At 40.1% G+C, this 15,981-nt stretch overlaps 2 protein-coding genes across 2 annotated transcripts in view; both read right to left on the minus strand.

Moving 5' to 3' along the window:
• The window catches only part of ATF6 (activating transcription factor 6), a 209,362-nt gene extending 208,335 nt beyond the window's left edge, over positions 1 to 1,027 (minus strand). Inside the window, exon 1 of the mRNA XM_036103526.2 lies at positions 879 to 1,027. Coding sequence (XP_035959419.1) covers positions 879 to 930 — 52 coding nt within the window. The 5' untranslated portion in view covers positions 931 to 1,027. The remainder of the gene's footprint in view (positions 1 to 878) is intronic.
• A 7,212-nt stretch (positions 1,028 to 8,239) lies between these two features.
• Positions 8,240 to 14,503, minus strand: DUSP12 (dual specificity phosphatase 12). The gene is made up of 6 exons (XM_036103528.2): positions 14,099 to 14,503; positions 12,707 to 12,820; positions 12,496 to 12,614; positions 11,996 to 12,092; positions 11,288 to 11,474; positions 8,240 to 8,641 (listed from the first exon to the last, which is right to left on the minus strand). The coding sequence occupies exons 1-6, from the start codon at positions 14,440 to 14,442 to the stop codon at positions 8,480 to 8,482; spliced, it is 1,023 nt and encodes a 340-aa protein (XP_035959421.2). The 5' UTR covers positions 14,443 to 14,503; the 3' UTR covers positions 8,240 to 8,479.
• Between the last annotated feature and the right edge of the window lie 1,478 nt (positions 14,504 to 15,981).

Raw genomic sequence — 15,981 nt, forward strand, 5'->3', positions numbered from 1 at the left:
TTGCACTTTGCTACTCAGAATGATGGTCCAAGGGGGAAAGATGAGCATCAGTCTGGGTTCCTCCCCCGCCCCCAATTCCAAAGTAGGTGAATGGCGTAGGCTCAACTACAGGGCCCACTCGACCTATGCAATCCCAAATTCTCACTGAAGCCCAAGACCAGCATTAGTATTAGTCCCGCAACAAAGAGAAGAATAAAAGGTTCCTCTAAACACCTAGATGACGAAGTTCCCCCACTCTGATTCCCACTGCATTCCATTCCACTCTTCCTGACCACAAAACCAAACAAAAATATACGAAGCAAAAAAAAAAAAAAAAAAAAAAATAGAGCTGTTTCTGGAGGGCAGTCAGGATTACAACAGTTTTTAAGAGTTAGGGCTAGGTAGTCAGGGGCCCAAGGTCAGGTGCTTTGGTTCTCTGCCAAGATGGACATCAGCCTAGATCAACAGTGGCAGCTGCGACATGAAGATCTCTGTAGACACTCCCCTTCTCTCACACAAACACGGACAGACACACTCCACGGCGATCACCGCCCACATCCCACCCTGAGAAAACAGCTTACAGCCTTGTGGGTGGTCACAGCCATCCGGCCCTCTACTTCTCACCGACGCCCTTTTCACCCCCACACAATGATCACCTAGTACTTTCCCAGCGGAAACGTTGAAAAACGATAATAATTCCAGTCACGCAACATTTTACGCTCGCTGTTGCCAGGGCAGAAACCGACCGGCTCGGCTAGACTCTTCCAGGGAGGACCGCGGACGGAAGCGACAGGCTGGCCCTGGCTCCCGGAGCGGAGTCCGCCCACACCTGTCTCCGCAAGTGCGCGAAGGAGCGAGAACCCCCGGCCGGCACCGGCACGTTCTCAGCGGCCACTCACCCCAGTCCTCATCGGCTCGGTGAGAGAGGCCCGGGCTAAGAGGGGACTCCATGGTGCCGGCAACGCCAGCCGGCGCCCGCAAGCCCCACGCTCCGGCGGCCTGGAACTCGGTGACTAATAACCCGGACGGCGGCGGCAGGAGGACAAAATACCCCCTACCGCCCTGCGGACGGTGGCCGAGTGAAGACAAAGTGCTTCCACTGCCCGGGGAGCTTGCGCAAATCAGCCAAGAGGAGCGTCGGAGACTGAGCTCGTTTAAACAAATCGGCGAGTATATTTCCCTGTGGGACTTTTCGGCACTTTCTGTCCCGCTGCTTTAAGGAAAAAAAAGAAAAGAAACACACATAAACACTACTTTGGCTAAGTAAAATGTACTGATAATATTTTAAAAAAAGGAAAAAGGAAAGAAAAGAAAAGTAAAAGCCCTCTCCGAACCTACTGGCTTGTTCCCTGAATATCTTTAATACCACAGCGTAACTATCTCAGAACAAACTCAGAGACCAATAAAGTAAATTCGATTTAATTTTCAGAATCACTTGCTATCAATGTAAAAATCTTCCGCAGACACAAGTGTGGGAAAGAAAAACTCAACTATTGTTCCACGTTCGTTAGACCCACGGCTTCGCAGGCACCGAACCTGAGGTGAACACCAGGACTGTGAATCGTACTTCTAGAAAGCCTACTTTTATTTAAACAAATTTAAACAAGGCAAATATAAAAAATGAACTCCCCGTGCTGAAACGTATCTCCTACGTAATGCGTTTCTAGATCGTAGCACTTCGTAGTGGAAATCCCAGCGAGTTTACCCTATACAAACCTACGATAAATTCCCAATCTTTTTATTACTAAAATTTAAGATTCCGTTTTGTTTAGAAGAAATTCACATCACGAACTCCAACTGAAAATCTGAACTGAGTTTGATAGAACAGTTTCAAGACCGCTGCTTAATAGAATTCCTTTTTACGGCATTTCGGCGGCGAGGGTGTCAAATCCCCTAAGAACACGTATCCCTTTAGGACCAAGTGGAATCTTTCCCATGGTTACTAAGCCAAACAAACGCTTCCCAGAATCCACCCAACTCCTCGTGGCTGGAGGGTTACTACAGATTGCATAATCCACAGTATTCAGTACAGCCCTGGACCCAAAACCAGAAGAAAAAACAAAACAAAACACGACATGATTCCTTTTGTCATCAGATAACTAACCAGTTTTCATGTACGGTGAAATATGTATCACCTCTATTCTTATTCAACTGCAAATTCAAAACTGACAAACTCAAATAAAACCAGCAAGTCTTCTATTCCGCATCCACGAGATACTTTTTTTTAATCACCATGACTGAACTCCTGCCAGTTTTTATTTTTTTAATTTTTGAAATTTTTATTTTTATCCCCAAAGTGCAGATAATGAAAAAGCATTTGCATACCTATCACCAAAGATTAACAAATATTAACATTTTCCATTTTTGTTTCAGATTTTTCATAATATAAGAAATTAAACATTACAGATAAAACCGAAGTCTGCTTTTCCCTCTGCTTCATTTCCCTCGCTCCACATAGACTTCTATTACATACATCTAGTGTTGAGTTTTTTAATTTACATAAACATGTCATACTCGTTCTCCAAATCACTTTTATTTTTTTTTCAAATCACTTTTTTTCTTATTCAACATTACCTTTTGAGGATCTACTCATGCTTTAACTGTTACATGGTATTTCCTTGAAAATACATATATATATATTTACATATATATCTCACAATTTCTTATTTCCCTACTAATGGACATTTGGATTGTTTCTAATTTTTACTGTTAATAGCCTTGTATGAGTCTCTGTGCATATAAGCAAGAATGTCTTTAAGATATATACTGGGTCATAGAGTAGGAATGTTAAATTTGCCAAATTATACCATTTTACATCCTTGCTAGCAGTGATGAGTTCTTTGCTCCACATTCTCACCAACACTAGATTTGGTCACTTTCACATTTTTTGCCCCTGTGAAGGGTATGACCATAATTTACATTTCCCTGACAATTAAAGAGATGGTGCATCTTTTCGTGTTTATTAAACCTTACTTACTCTTCTGTGAATTGCCTATTCTTACAAAATTTGCCATTGCATTTTCTTTCTCTCAATGATACCTACATCTTTAGCTAGCCTACTCTATTCGTTTAACAGATATATATGTTGCAAATACCTTCTCCCAAATTGCAATTGTCTTTTGTTTATGGGGTTTTGTCTTTCAGGTTTTAATTTCAATGTAGTCAAATTTACCAATCTCCTGTTTATGATCTGTGCTATTTGTAACTTGCTTAAGAAATCCTTCCCTCTACTGAGGTCATAGAGATTTTCTTTTTTATTTTCCTTCCATATTTTTATAGAGTTGCTTTTCACATTCTTCCCCCCACCAATCTGGTTATTGCTGGGGTGTAGTAACACTATTGATTTTTATACAGCAATCTTGTATCCAAAAACCTTGCTGAATTATGTGACTGTAATATTTTGTCTGAATTCTCTAGTATTTTCTACGTAGAAAAACTTGCATGCCAACACTAACATTTTAAAATTTATTTTAACATTGTAACCTTTTTAAAATTAACCTTTAATGTGGAAAATTTCAAACAAACACAAAAGAGAAGCTAATCAATCCTCTTGTCTTAGCACCCGACTTCAACAATTTGCCATTCTTGTTTTATCTACCCACTCTCCCACAACAATTTTATTTTTTGTTTTGGTTTGTTTTTTTTCCCCTGGAGTGTTTTTAAAAAAAAAATTTTTTTTTAAGATTTTATTTATTTACTTATCGAGAGAGAGAGAGAGAGAGAGAGAGAGAGCATAAGCAGGGGGAGGGGCAGAGGGAGAGGGAGAGAGAATCTCTAGCACACTCTGCACTGAGGGTGGAGCCTGACGCAGGGTTGGATCCCATGACCCTGAGATCATGACCTGAGCTGAAATCAAGAGTCAGACACTTAACCGACTGAGCCACCTAGGCACCCCATCCCTTGTTTTAAAGCAAATCCCAGATATCATGTTATTTCAATACTTCAATATGTATCCTGACAAAGCTTTTTTCAATTTTTAAAAAAAACTTAACTACAATACTATTATGATACCCACCAACAATAATTCCTTAATATCATCTAATACCCATTCCACATTCAATTTTCTCCCCAAAATGCCTTTCTACAGTTGGTTTGCTCAAATCAGGATCATCGGGTTGCATTTGGTTCATGGGACAGTCCCCTCTTCCACTTGTCACCCCATGCTGTTTGTTAAAGAATCTGTCATTTGTCCTGTAGAATTTCCCACTTTGTGATTCTGCTGTTTGTGTCTTCATGGTGATTTGTTCCTGTAAACTGCCAGTTAAATGTAAACTTGATTAGATGGTTTTTGTTTCATTTGTTTTTGCAGGAATACTTCTTAGGAACTTCTTTGCATCGTACAAGGAGGCACATAATTTCTAAATACCCCACTTTTATAGATGTCGAGATTTATCAGTGAATTCTGTTTTTTTCCTAAGGCTTAAACCTTTTCCCCTTCTTATTTTATTGCAATAGCCAGGACCTCTAATACCACACTGAAGGTAGATGCATGAGTATACATCTTTTAACTTGTTCCCAACTTTGAAAGTTTTAAAAAGTTACTATTGATAAGGTTTTCCTGTAGTTTTTTAATGCAAGGAAAATTTCATTTTTCATCAAGAAATTTGCTGTGGTTATTATAGTTTTTATGCACACTCTGGTCATATACTCCTTCCATTCTAGTTACTGTGCTTTTTTTTTTTAATGATAAATGTCAAATGTTAATGAATCTTCTTTAATTTATTCATTTGCTTTCAACTTAAACCCTTGGAAGAGAAATGAGATTGGAGAGAGAGTTTTGCCTAGAGACATAAAGGAGGCCCTTGCCTAGATCCACACTTCAGAGGACTCTACTCTGGCATCTGGCAGTGTCTCTTCCCACAGGGTGAGAATCCATGGTGCCAGGGTATATGCCCAACCAGAAGACATGCCTCTTCTAGACATGCTTCTCATGCCCAAATAGCTCCACGCCTGCTTCTAAAGCTTGCTCGGGCCTCTGACTTCCTAAGGGTGAACTGTGCCAATGCTGTATGCCAGGAGCATAGACCAAGCTTAGAAATGCGAGGTGGGAAGTTCACGTATACATATGCACCAGGCGTAAGAACAAACCCAGGGGTGAGGAAAGGGGCCAACTCTGTAGGTTGCTCTGTAGGTCGGGGGCCAACTCTCCCTGCATTGCCATGTTTTGTCAGGGAACTCCATAAAGTCAGAGAATTTTAAACTCAAACCTTGTCTCCCAGGTCTTTATGAAGGTATTTTTATCAAGAAAAGAGAATAACACATTTTATTTAATAGTTTGGTAGCTTGATTTATAAATTTCAAACACTAAGACAAATAGTATCTGGGCCTCAATTTGCACTCACAGAATTCTGCAAGTGTTGGTGGGGTACCTGACCAGTGAATTTACAACTTGGTTAAAAATTGCATTTCAGGGGCGCCTGGGTGGCTCAGTTGGCTAAGCGACTGCCTTCGGCTCAGGTCATGATCCTGGAGTCCCTGAATGGAGCCCCGCATCGGGCTCCCTGCTCGGCAGGGAGTCTGCTTCTCCCTCTGACCCTCCCCCCTCTCATGTGCTCTCTCTCAAATAAATAAAATCTTTAAAAAAAAAAAAATTGCATTTCATCAGTGCTATTATATTTTACAATCTAACATTTTCAGTATGACATCTTCTCTATCACCCTAAACAGTGAACTCAAACACTAGAATACAGAATTAAAAGCTCAGATTTTGGAATAAGCCAAATCTTGATTCTAATCTAGGTTCAACCATTTGCTAGCAATATAACGTTGATGAAGTGACTTAATCTTTACGCCTCAGTTTCACCTGTAAAATGGGAATCTATCTCATAGGATTTTGGGGAGTGTTAAATTATATAATACACATTAAATGCTTAGCATAGTGACTAGCACATGGTAAATTCTCAATAAATTGCAGCTATTTTAAGGAACAGTGTTGAATGCTACTAGTTAGGCACTGTATTAGTTTCCGTACCTGCATTGTATCACTAAAATCTCCACAACCACCCGGATTGGATACAATTATTATCTCCCTTTTATACAAGGAATTAAGGCTTATGCAAATGACCTTTAAAACAACCCTATTAGGAGGGCAGAGCGGTAGAACATATATTAATCCCACTTCATGAAGGAGAAACCTGACCCTCAACTTTCAAAAGACCCGGGCAGCTAGAGACGGGGGGAGCCAGAATGATCAGATTCCAGTCTGACTTCTACTTCAGTACTATTTTAACTGCACGTGAAACACCACCTATGAAATAAAGTTCATATCGCTATTTTGGACAAATGTGTAAAACTACATGTTGTAAGTTGATGTTCTTAAATATTAAAAAGGGTTCCACTTGTTAGTTTCTTCTTGAGAATAAAGGCATAACGGATTTTCTATTTACCATTTCTATTTACTATTTACCAAGAAAAACATTAATGGACTTTAAATTGGGAATTTTTGCTTAGTGGATGTTTCACAAAATTTCAAAATTTACATAAAGAAAAGTCAATCCCCCCAAACTCATTTTCCACTGGCAAATACCAATTATCTTTCAAAAAAGGTATCTTATCAGGGCGCCTGGGTGGGGCTTAGTCAGTTAAGCATCTGCCTTTGGCTCAGGTCATGATCCCAGGGTCCTAGGATGATCCCGGGCTCCCTGCTCAGTGGAGTCTGCTTCTCCCTCTCCCTCTGCCCCAGCCCCCCAGCTCGTGTGTGCTCTCTAATAAATAAAATCTTGAAAAAAAAAAGAAGTATCTTGTCTCTCTCTCTCAGCTAGAATATAAATTGCAAGACGGGTTTTGGGGCACCTGGGTGGCTTAGTCGACTAAGCGTCTGCCTTTGGCTCGGGTTGTGATCCCAGGGTCCTGGGATCAAGTCCTGCATTGGGCTTCCTGCTCCTCAGGGAGCCTGCTTCTCCATCTGCATCTGCCTGTCTCTCATGAATAAATAAAATCTTGAAAAAAAGAGAGGGGTTTTATCTAGTTTGTTCACTGTGTCACCTAGAATTGTGCACATAATAGGTGCTCAGTAAATATTTACTGAATTGACAATTGCAAATTCAGATAAAATCTATGTAATTTTCTCTGTGCTAGATGCTACAGTGTGATAGATAGCCATACAAAACTCTCTCTACTCAACTTTTTACCTACAAAAGACACAATTCATTTGGTTCAGCCTGATTGTTTTCAAAAAGCTTTCTAGAGTATATTATGCAGCAAAGTGAACAGATAGTACAAAAGCTTAGATAGAAATGGAGAAATTTTTTCTCGTAAGAAAAATTATTTTATGAAAGTTACCAAAGGTCCTATGTTAAGATGTTCTCAAGAATCACCTATAACACTCCCAACATTTCAAAAATTAAACTAGGTTAGGGGCGCCTGGGTGGCTCAGTTGGTTAATCTCAGGTCATGATCTTAGGGTCATGAGATCCATCTGGGCATTGGGCTCTGCGCTGGGCATGGAGCCTGCTTAGGAGTCTCTCTCCCTTCCCCCCCCCTCAATAAATTGCAGCTCCCCACTGGCTCCCGCACACTCTCTCTGTAAAAATAAATAAATAAATAAATAAAATTAAACTAGGTACTTTTTAAGAGGTTCATTTTCACTTTTTCCATTTAAAACTATTCCCATTTTGGTGTTTATATACATACATGTAAATATGCAAAGTGTCTTAAGAACATGGACTATATTTCTCTTTATTAGCTAATTCCGATTTCATGTAAATGTTCAAATATCTAATTAGGTCCAATTCTAATTATTAGTAATGAGTAAAATAAACTCCAGTTTCCAGAGATCATGTTAAAAAGCTAATCTGGACACAGTACCTTTTCCAGTACTCTAACTTATCAGGCTAAAAAAGTAATTAATATGTAGTTATTCTACATGTATTTTCCTCATCATTAGAAACACACCTAACATTAATACATTTCTTTAAGCAGATTACTTCAAAACATATCTTAAACATACTTTTCTAAAAATTTACTTAATTGGGATTCCTAAAGAGTAACAGGAAAAGCTTAGTCAATGTTTTACTAATAGCCTTTCCTTCTACATTTCCAAGAAAAATCCAGACATATGCAGATTTACTAACGTACCTTAAAGAGAAATAAGTTTCAAAATATGTCCAAACAAATCTGCTTTACATTTCTAGAAATTAAAAAAAATCTACTTAAACATAATTTCCAACTTTTATAAATAATTTTGTCTATCCAGACCTTAATATCACATAACTAAACATTCCAAAAATCAGAACGCTTGAAAATATATGAAACAAAGAATATGGGTTATAGAAAATTTTAATATCAAATAAAGTACAATTTACATGATTAAAAGTTTTGATTTCCATATAACGTATTCTACTTAAATGGTGTAAGAGACTAACAAATAACAAAGCACAGTTTCCATGTCACATCAAATGAAATGCTGATGGTCTATAAACTAGACAATCTGCCATGAATGACAACCAGCGAGGGAAGCACACATCAGCAAGTTTCTTTCCAAGCTATCAAAAATGTCAAGTTCATATTTTTCTTGTTTGTGATCCCAGAACTGGCAGCATCTTCATTTCATCCACTCTGTTCTTATGTATTTGAAAAGCAGGTGTTATCCATCGACCACATGAGCACTGTTCACCATACCAATTGAAAGAACCCAACTTGGCATTGCATTTGGGACAAAGAAGCTGAAATAAAGAAACTATGTTACTTCATTCACTCACTTTTATATAAGACAAATAATTATCACTGGCAATATAGGATATAAAAACAGGTAAGACTCAGTTAAGCACTGGACTCTTGATTCAGGCTCAGGTCATGATCTCAGGGTCATGAGATCGAGCCCCACCTTGGGCTCCTTACGCAGCGGGGAGTCTGCATCTCTCCTACCTTTCCCTGTGCCCCTCCCCTCTCTCCCTCTCTAAAAACACAAACAAACAAAACAAAATAAAAACCAGGTAAGACATGGCTCCTACCTTCAAGGAGTTTTATGATCGAATCAGCAAGATAAAATACAATGGCAATTTACCATAACAGATGGTGGGCTATGATAATTGTGTAAGAAGCACGTTGTATGCTGGGAGAAGGACCAGATTAATCCCAGTATGGGGGGGGGGGGAGGTAAAGGTTGAGATATGATGCAAGATTTCAGGATGTGGTATGTGTTGCCTTGTAAATCAGTCTGCAGCTTAATATCTCAAACTAAGATCATCATGGCCGAAGACTAGGAAAGCATGTTAGGAGCCTCATGTCAGATCAGTATTGATATTGGTAGCATGTAGGCTAGGCCTCAGATTCATGGCTATTTAAAAACAAACTGATACTCCAGTAAAATAGATAAAAAAAAAAACCCTGAACATGTTTATTATATTGTATCCTGATGTATTTAGAGCATTATTTTTTAAGTTTAGCTTGTTATTCTGTGCATGACATGAGGCAGGGAGTCTTATTTTTAATCTTAGATGATATAAGCTCTGGACATAAAACTCGGAAACCAAATTTGATTACAGAAGTATCTTAAATTTTAATATGACAAAATATACCACAAAGCTGAAATAAGCAACAGACAGAAGATATTTGCAATATATTAGAAAAATCATTAACATCTAGACTATATAAAGAGATCCTATAATTCAATAAGAAAAAGGCAAAATCCATAGAAAAGTGGACCAAGGATGTAAAGGAAATTTATAGAAAAAGAAGCTATAAATAGCTGATAAATACCTAACAATATTGGTCCTCAGCAGTAGTCATGGAAATTCAAATTAAAACATTTTAAGGAAAACATTTTTCATCTCCCAGATTGACAAAACTTTAAAACCAGTTTTAAAATACCCATTATGCCAAGGGTATGGAGAAATGGATACATGCATTCAATGTTAGCGAAAAGCAAATTTGTATAAGCATTTTTATTGTCAGGGTGGAATATTAGCAATATTTAAGACATACACACTCCACAGGACAGGGATTCCACTTTTAGGTCTATAGGAAAATTCAAATAAGTGTACAGAGAAGTATGCACAAATGTGACGTAGAATCTTCCACAAAAATGCCTTCATCTTATATGTTTTCCAGGCTAAATAAGAGCAGCAAGCCAAAAGCACAAGCCACAAAAGAAAGCAAGCAAGAAAGAAAAAAACAGATAAAGTGTATTTCAAAATTAAAAACCCTACTGCTGCAAATGATACCATCAAGAACGGGAAGTGACTGCTAACGGGTATAGCGTTTATTCTGGAATGATGAAAATAATGATGTTGCAAAAATTCTGTGAATATTCTAAAAACCACTGAACTGTACACTTTAAATGGGTAAATTATACAGTATGTGACTTACATCTCAATAAGCAGAATTGTCTGAAAACATGGGTTTGAACATAAGGTACCTCTTTTTAGGCAAGATGCTGACATAAACTGTTTCCTCACATATAACTATATATGTTCTACCTATTTTGTACATTATTGTATTCTTCAAGTGAAATATAGTGAGTTTCATAAAATTTTCATTATACAAACTTTTATACAAACCATAAAAACCTTTACAATCATTAAGACTAACTGTATCTTAGATTAAGAATATCTTTAAATTAGGGCGCCTGGGTGGCTCAGTTGGTTAAGCGACTGCCTTCGGCTCAGGTCATGATCCTGGAGTCCCGGGATCGAGTCCCGCATCGGGCTCCCTGCTCAGCAGGGAGTCTGCTTCTCCCTCTGACCCTCTCCCCTCTCATGTGCTCTCTCTCTCTCTTTCAAATAAATAAATAAAATCTTTAAAAAAAAAAAAAAAAAAAAAGAATATCTTTAAATTAATATTAAGTAAACCTAAAAGAGAAATGTGGCCATCCCAGGATGCTCTCATGAGCTGCATTCTTAAGAATTAATAGGAAATGAAAATGAATTTCTTAGCAAACATACTGAACCGAAATATCAGGAAAAGAGAGAGAGGAGCCAAAAGAGAAAAAGAAAGAGAAGAAGATAAAGAAACTTTAAATATAATTTTAAAATCCTTGATTTGCCCTACTTGTTACCAAGTTTGAATTTGTTAAATATATTCTAATCGGCTTATGTTAGTCTTCTATTTGAAAAAATACAAATAGCCTTAAAAGGAATTAACTTAGACCAACAGCTCTCAACCAAAAGTGGGTTCACTACTTTAGATAGGCTGGATTTTTACTTAATTAATTAATTTGATAGACTCTTATCTGCACTAGAAAGATATAATCTTCATAGAGAAAGTACTTATGATGGAGTGAAACACCAGTTAAAATATGGTCTAGAGGGCAAGAAACAACAAAATATAGATGATATAATGAAACTGCAGAAAATAAAATGTGTTCTTACCTGTCCATCCATCACACCCAACAAAGCAGATTCCATCCACTGTACAGGTTCAATGAAATACGATGTACATTGAGCCGGACTCCCTGTGGTGAGCATGAAAGATGGTGTCACTCTCTTGTGGGCAAAGGCTATGGGACCACTTCCTTCATTATGATCCAAAATGCTAGAACTTCGAAATAAAGATCGCCTGCAACCCCCAAACAAACAACAACATTAATGACTTCCAAAAGGATGAAAAAATAGATGAAATGTGCAGTATTTCTCAGCAAAATAAAAATGGATTATGCTACTTTAATTTTCAATAACCTCTACAAGTAACCTGATTTACTTTCACTCTTAAGAATTTATATTCTTATATAAATGGTGGCTCAGTCGTTAAGTGTCTGCCTTCGGCTCAGGTCATGATCCCAGGGTCCTGGGATCGAGCCCCGCATCGGGCTCCCTGCTCAGCTGGAAGCCTGCTTCTCCCTCTCCCACTCCCCCTGCTTGTGTTCCCTCTCTCGCTCTCGCTCTCTCTCATCAAAAAATAAATAAAATCTTAAAAAAAAAAAAAGAACTTATATTCTTCTTAAAAGCAGTTTTGAGTTTGAAATTTTTATTTTGTTCAATTAAACAAATTCTTCCAACAGATTTTAAGAAAATGAAACTTTTAGTACATTTTGGCTACTGAGACAAGATAAAATCTCCAGAGGATAGAAAATATTTTACCTGCACTTTCTACACTTGTAGAGAATGCCATCTTTCAGTCCTTGTGAAATGGTGGTTGGGTCAACAGCAAAGAGTTCTTGAGGTAAGTTCTGTAATTCTACATGAGATAATTAAAATGTATCTATTTGTTGAAATCAACTCTGCATTTTCAGACAAAATTCAGCGAATGTCAAATTGAGGCAAGAAGTGCTAACCTCAGGAAAAAAAAAAAATCTCCAGTGTTGAGAAATCAGGGTGAGGTCAGAGAGCATAGTGAAGAAGCCCTGGGGTTCTGAGCACAGACTGCCTGAGTTCAAATCCCAGCCCACCACTTACAAACCATGTGACCTTGAACAAGTTATTTCTTGCTAAACCACCGGTTCAGAAGGAAAAAAAAAAAAAAAAAATTGTACCTGTCTCAAGGGATTACTGGAAAAGTGAGATAACGCACCTGAAGCCTTTAGCATCAGAGTAAAGAGCATCTAAAAAGGGCCCAATAAGTACTAGCAATTACTACTTACCTGGATACTTTTCTGTAACTTTTTGTAAACGATATTGCTTATAAATTGCACTAGAAGTATCTACTTCATATCCCATTGCCTGGTATAATTTCAGTTGCCACTCAAATCCCTCATTCATCCTGTAAGGACAAACAAATACAAAGTTAAGTTTTCTCTAAATGGATAAAATCACATAAAAAAACCAGAATTATTTCTATAACAAAAAACTCACTTAGCCTCTGGTTTGATGATCTGGAGATTTTCATAGGCTTTTTCAAAGGTAAGCTGGTCAGTCTTCATCATAAAAGCAATCATTATAGCCACACTTCGACTAACTCCTGCATGACTGAAAAAGAGACCTTTAAAATAAAATAGCAAATAGCAGCAATTAAAAAAAAAAAAAAAGCCCAGCGCCCTATCAGCGGTAAAGTTCATGTCCACTTCATGTCTGCTTCTTCTACCCAAATAAACCCTTTGCCTCTAAAATACTACCAACACACAAAAGAATTATTCCTTTATTTCCTTGATCTTTTTGAATTCTGAACCATGGAAATGTATTACCTTTTCAAAAATAATTACACTAATTTAAAAAGTTTATAATGGCTTTGGAAAAAATCCAACGCTCCTTTGCTCTGGGCATTAAAGGCCCTGAAGATCTGGTCCAGGCTTCTTTCCATTTTACCACTACCTTATGTCCTTCATGTAAATATTTACAGCAAGTACTGGCAAGGAGTAGAAGTGCTGACTCAATAAATTTAAACTAGTTATTACACTCCAATGCAACTAAAGAGGACTACTAAGAATTCCCAAATACCTATCACGATTTTCTTATAGGCACTGCTACAACTTACTCCCATCTTTCCCCTGGGCATGGCTTGGGGCTCCTTTATGTCCTAACCAATTTTCCTCTCCCCATTTCTCTTCACCAACCACCCTCTGCCCCAAACAAAAACACTGAAAATAATCTGCTTTTCCTTTGAAGTTTGAATAACCTGAACCTTTGTTCATCTCTTTTAGTATACCACTCGAATCCTAATCTGCATTACAATCATCCGGGGAGGTGTCTGGCTTCTCCCGAAGAGCCTTTTTTTTTTTTTTTTTTAATAAAGATTTTATTTATTTATTTGACAGAGAGAAGGACAGCGAGAGAGGGAACACAAGCAGGGGGAGTGGGAGAGGGAGAAGCAGGCTTCTCGTGGATCAGGGAGCCCGATGCGGGGCTCGATCCCAGGACTCGGGGATCATGACCTGAGCCGCAGGCAGACGCCCAGCCACTGAGCCACCCAGGCGCTCCCCAGGAGCTTTTAAACTCTTTTTAGGTTCAGGGACTTTGCCATCTATCAGTCCCCACTAAAAAACAACTCGGGGATGGGGGCGGGGGGCTGCAAAACGAACCAACGAAAACAAGTATGAATCAACGAAACAAGAATGAATGAGAGCAAGCACGCCATCGGGGGCCCGCCTCCCGGCCCTCCTCTCTCTCGGACACACGCCAGTCGCGGAAGGGACGGAGCCGACGTTCTGGTGGCCGGACAGCCCCTTCGTCCTCCCCGAGGCTCCTCGAGGAAGGGGCGGCGGCGGCAGGCTGGAAGCGGGGCCGCTCCCCCACGTGCGGGCCACTCACCAGTGCACCAACACGGCGCGGCCGTCGGCGCGGGCCTGGCTGATGAAGGCCACGCACCGGTCCAGATGGCTGAGCAAGTCAGTCTCGGGCTTGTCCAGCGCCGACACGAAGAGGCTCCGTAGACCCTCCATCCCCGCCCCCGACTTGAAGTCGGGCTCCTCTGAGTCCACCGTCAGCACGGCCGTGATGCCCGCCCGCCTCAGGTGGTCCGGCTCCGCCACGGCCGCGGCTCCGCCCAGGTACAGCCCCGGCCGCACCTCCAGCATCTGCCCGGCGGAGCTGGCGCAGCTCTGACCGCGCACCCGCCGCTCGCAGCCATGGCTCCCTGCCTGAGCCTCCAACATGGCGGCCGCCAGGGGCCAAGCGGGCGGGGGGCCCTACCATGGAGTAGGCGGCCGGCTAGAACGCCCTCTGCTGGGACGAGCCGGCCTGAGACGCGCAGGGGCTCCCTCGGAGGACCACGGCGACCGTGGGAATGTGTACTACCTGGGGAAGGCGCTGGGCGTCCGAGGCCGAGCGGGCTTTAAACCCGTGTCTGGCCGCAGCTCCCGCAACTTGATGGTAGCAGATAAACTTCCCCAAATACAGGGTTTCCCAGGCTTAGAGTGCTGAGACTTTACGGAAAGGGACAAGAAGAGCAGCGGGACTCAAATTTGAAATGATGGTCCCACCGACTGAATCAGCAGAATCATTTTATGCATTTGGGGTAAAACAGTTTTTTTTTTCAACATTTATGAAGCCATTCGTTTGTATTTCTTCTCTTGTGGCTATTTTTTTTTCTCTCTTTGCCCGTATTTTTATTGGCCTGTGAATCTCTTTCTTGTTAATGCATACTGTCCTATATACTTTGAAGATAGTAATCCCATGTTCTTGTATGCCCGTACCCTCCCCCGTACCCTCCAACCGAAGACCACCAGGAACCTACATCACTTTCTTACCACTTGTATGTTCACTGAAGTAGCATTTTTAATTTCCTTCAAGAACTTTTCCTTTACATTCACATTTTAGCTAATTGTTTGGCACAAAAGGCTTAGTTTTCAGCCTATCTTGGCTTTTGACACGCCTCCCCCACTAAACTTAATCATTTCTAGCTTCTGCCTTAAAGTGAGAGATGTGTGAGTCTTCCTTTCACTTGAACATTTAGAGGCCATTGTAGGATGATTAATTGGCTGCTTTCAATATTGTTGTGTCTCAGGGACTAGGGAGGCCTGTGGAGAGGGAGACAGCCTGGGGGAATGACTGGTCTGTGGAGCAGTGAGAACATATATAACATTTGTTGAATTTGTTGTCTTATATAGATGTGATTTGTGGCACCCGAAAGCAATTACGATAGTAACATCAAAGATCACTGGTCAGAGATCACCATAACAAATATGATAATAATAAAATTGTTGAAATGTTGGGAGAATTGCCAAAATGTGACAGAGACATGAAGTGAACAAATGCTAAATGCTGTTGGGAAAATAGTGCCAATACGCTTGCTCAATGCAGGGCTGCCACAGACCTTCAATTTGTAAAACATGGAATACTTGTGAAGCATAATAACACAGGTATGCCTCTATAGGATTTGGGCTTATATTAGGTGATTTTGGACAGAGTCCAAGGAAGCAGGGCTTTGCTCTGGATTGGACGCTGTCGGGAAGTGGCGGTGATTCTAGGATTGGGTATCTCAGTGCATTTTCCCTACAGGGAGAGAAGGCTACGTAGATCCTACAGCTGTAATTGGTCAAGAGGTAGTAGACAGACACATGGACCAATGGAACAGAATACAGAGTCCAGAAATAGACCCTCACATATATGCTCAAATGATCTTCAACAGGTGCCAGTGGGACAATGGAGAAAAATAGCCTCTTCAAATGGTGCTGGGAAAACTATATGCACAT

Source organism: Halichoerus grypus, chromosome 7 (genome assembly GCF_964656455.1).
Source record: "Halichoerus grypus chromosome 7, mHalGry1.hap1.1, whole genome shotgun sequence".
Lineage (NCBI taxonomy): Eukaryota > Metazoa > Chordata > Mammalia > Carnivora > Phocidae > Halichoerus > Halichoerus grypus.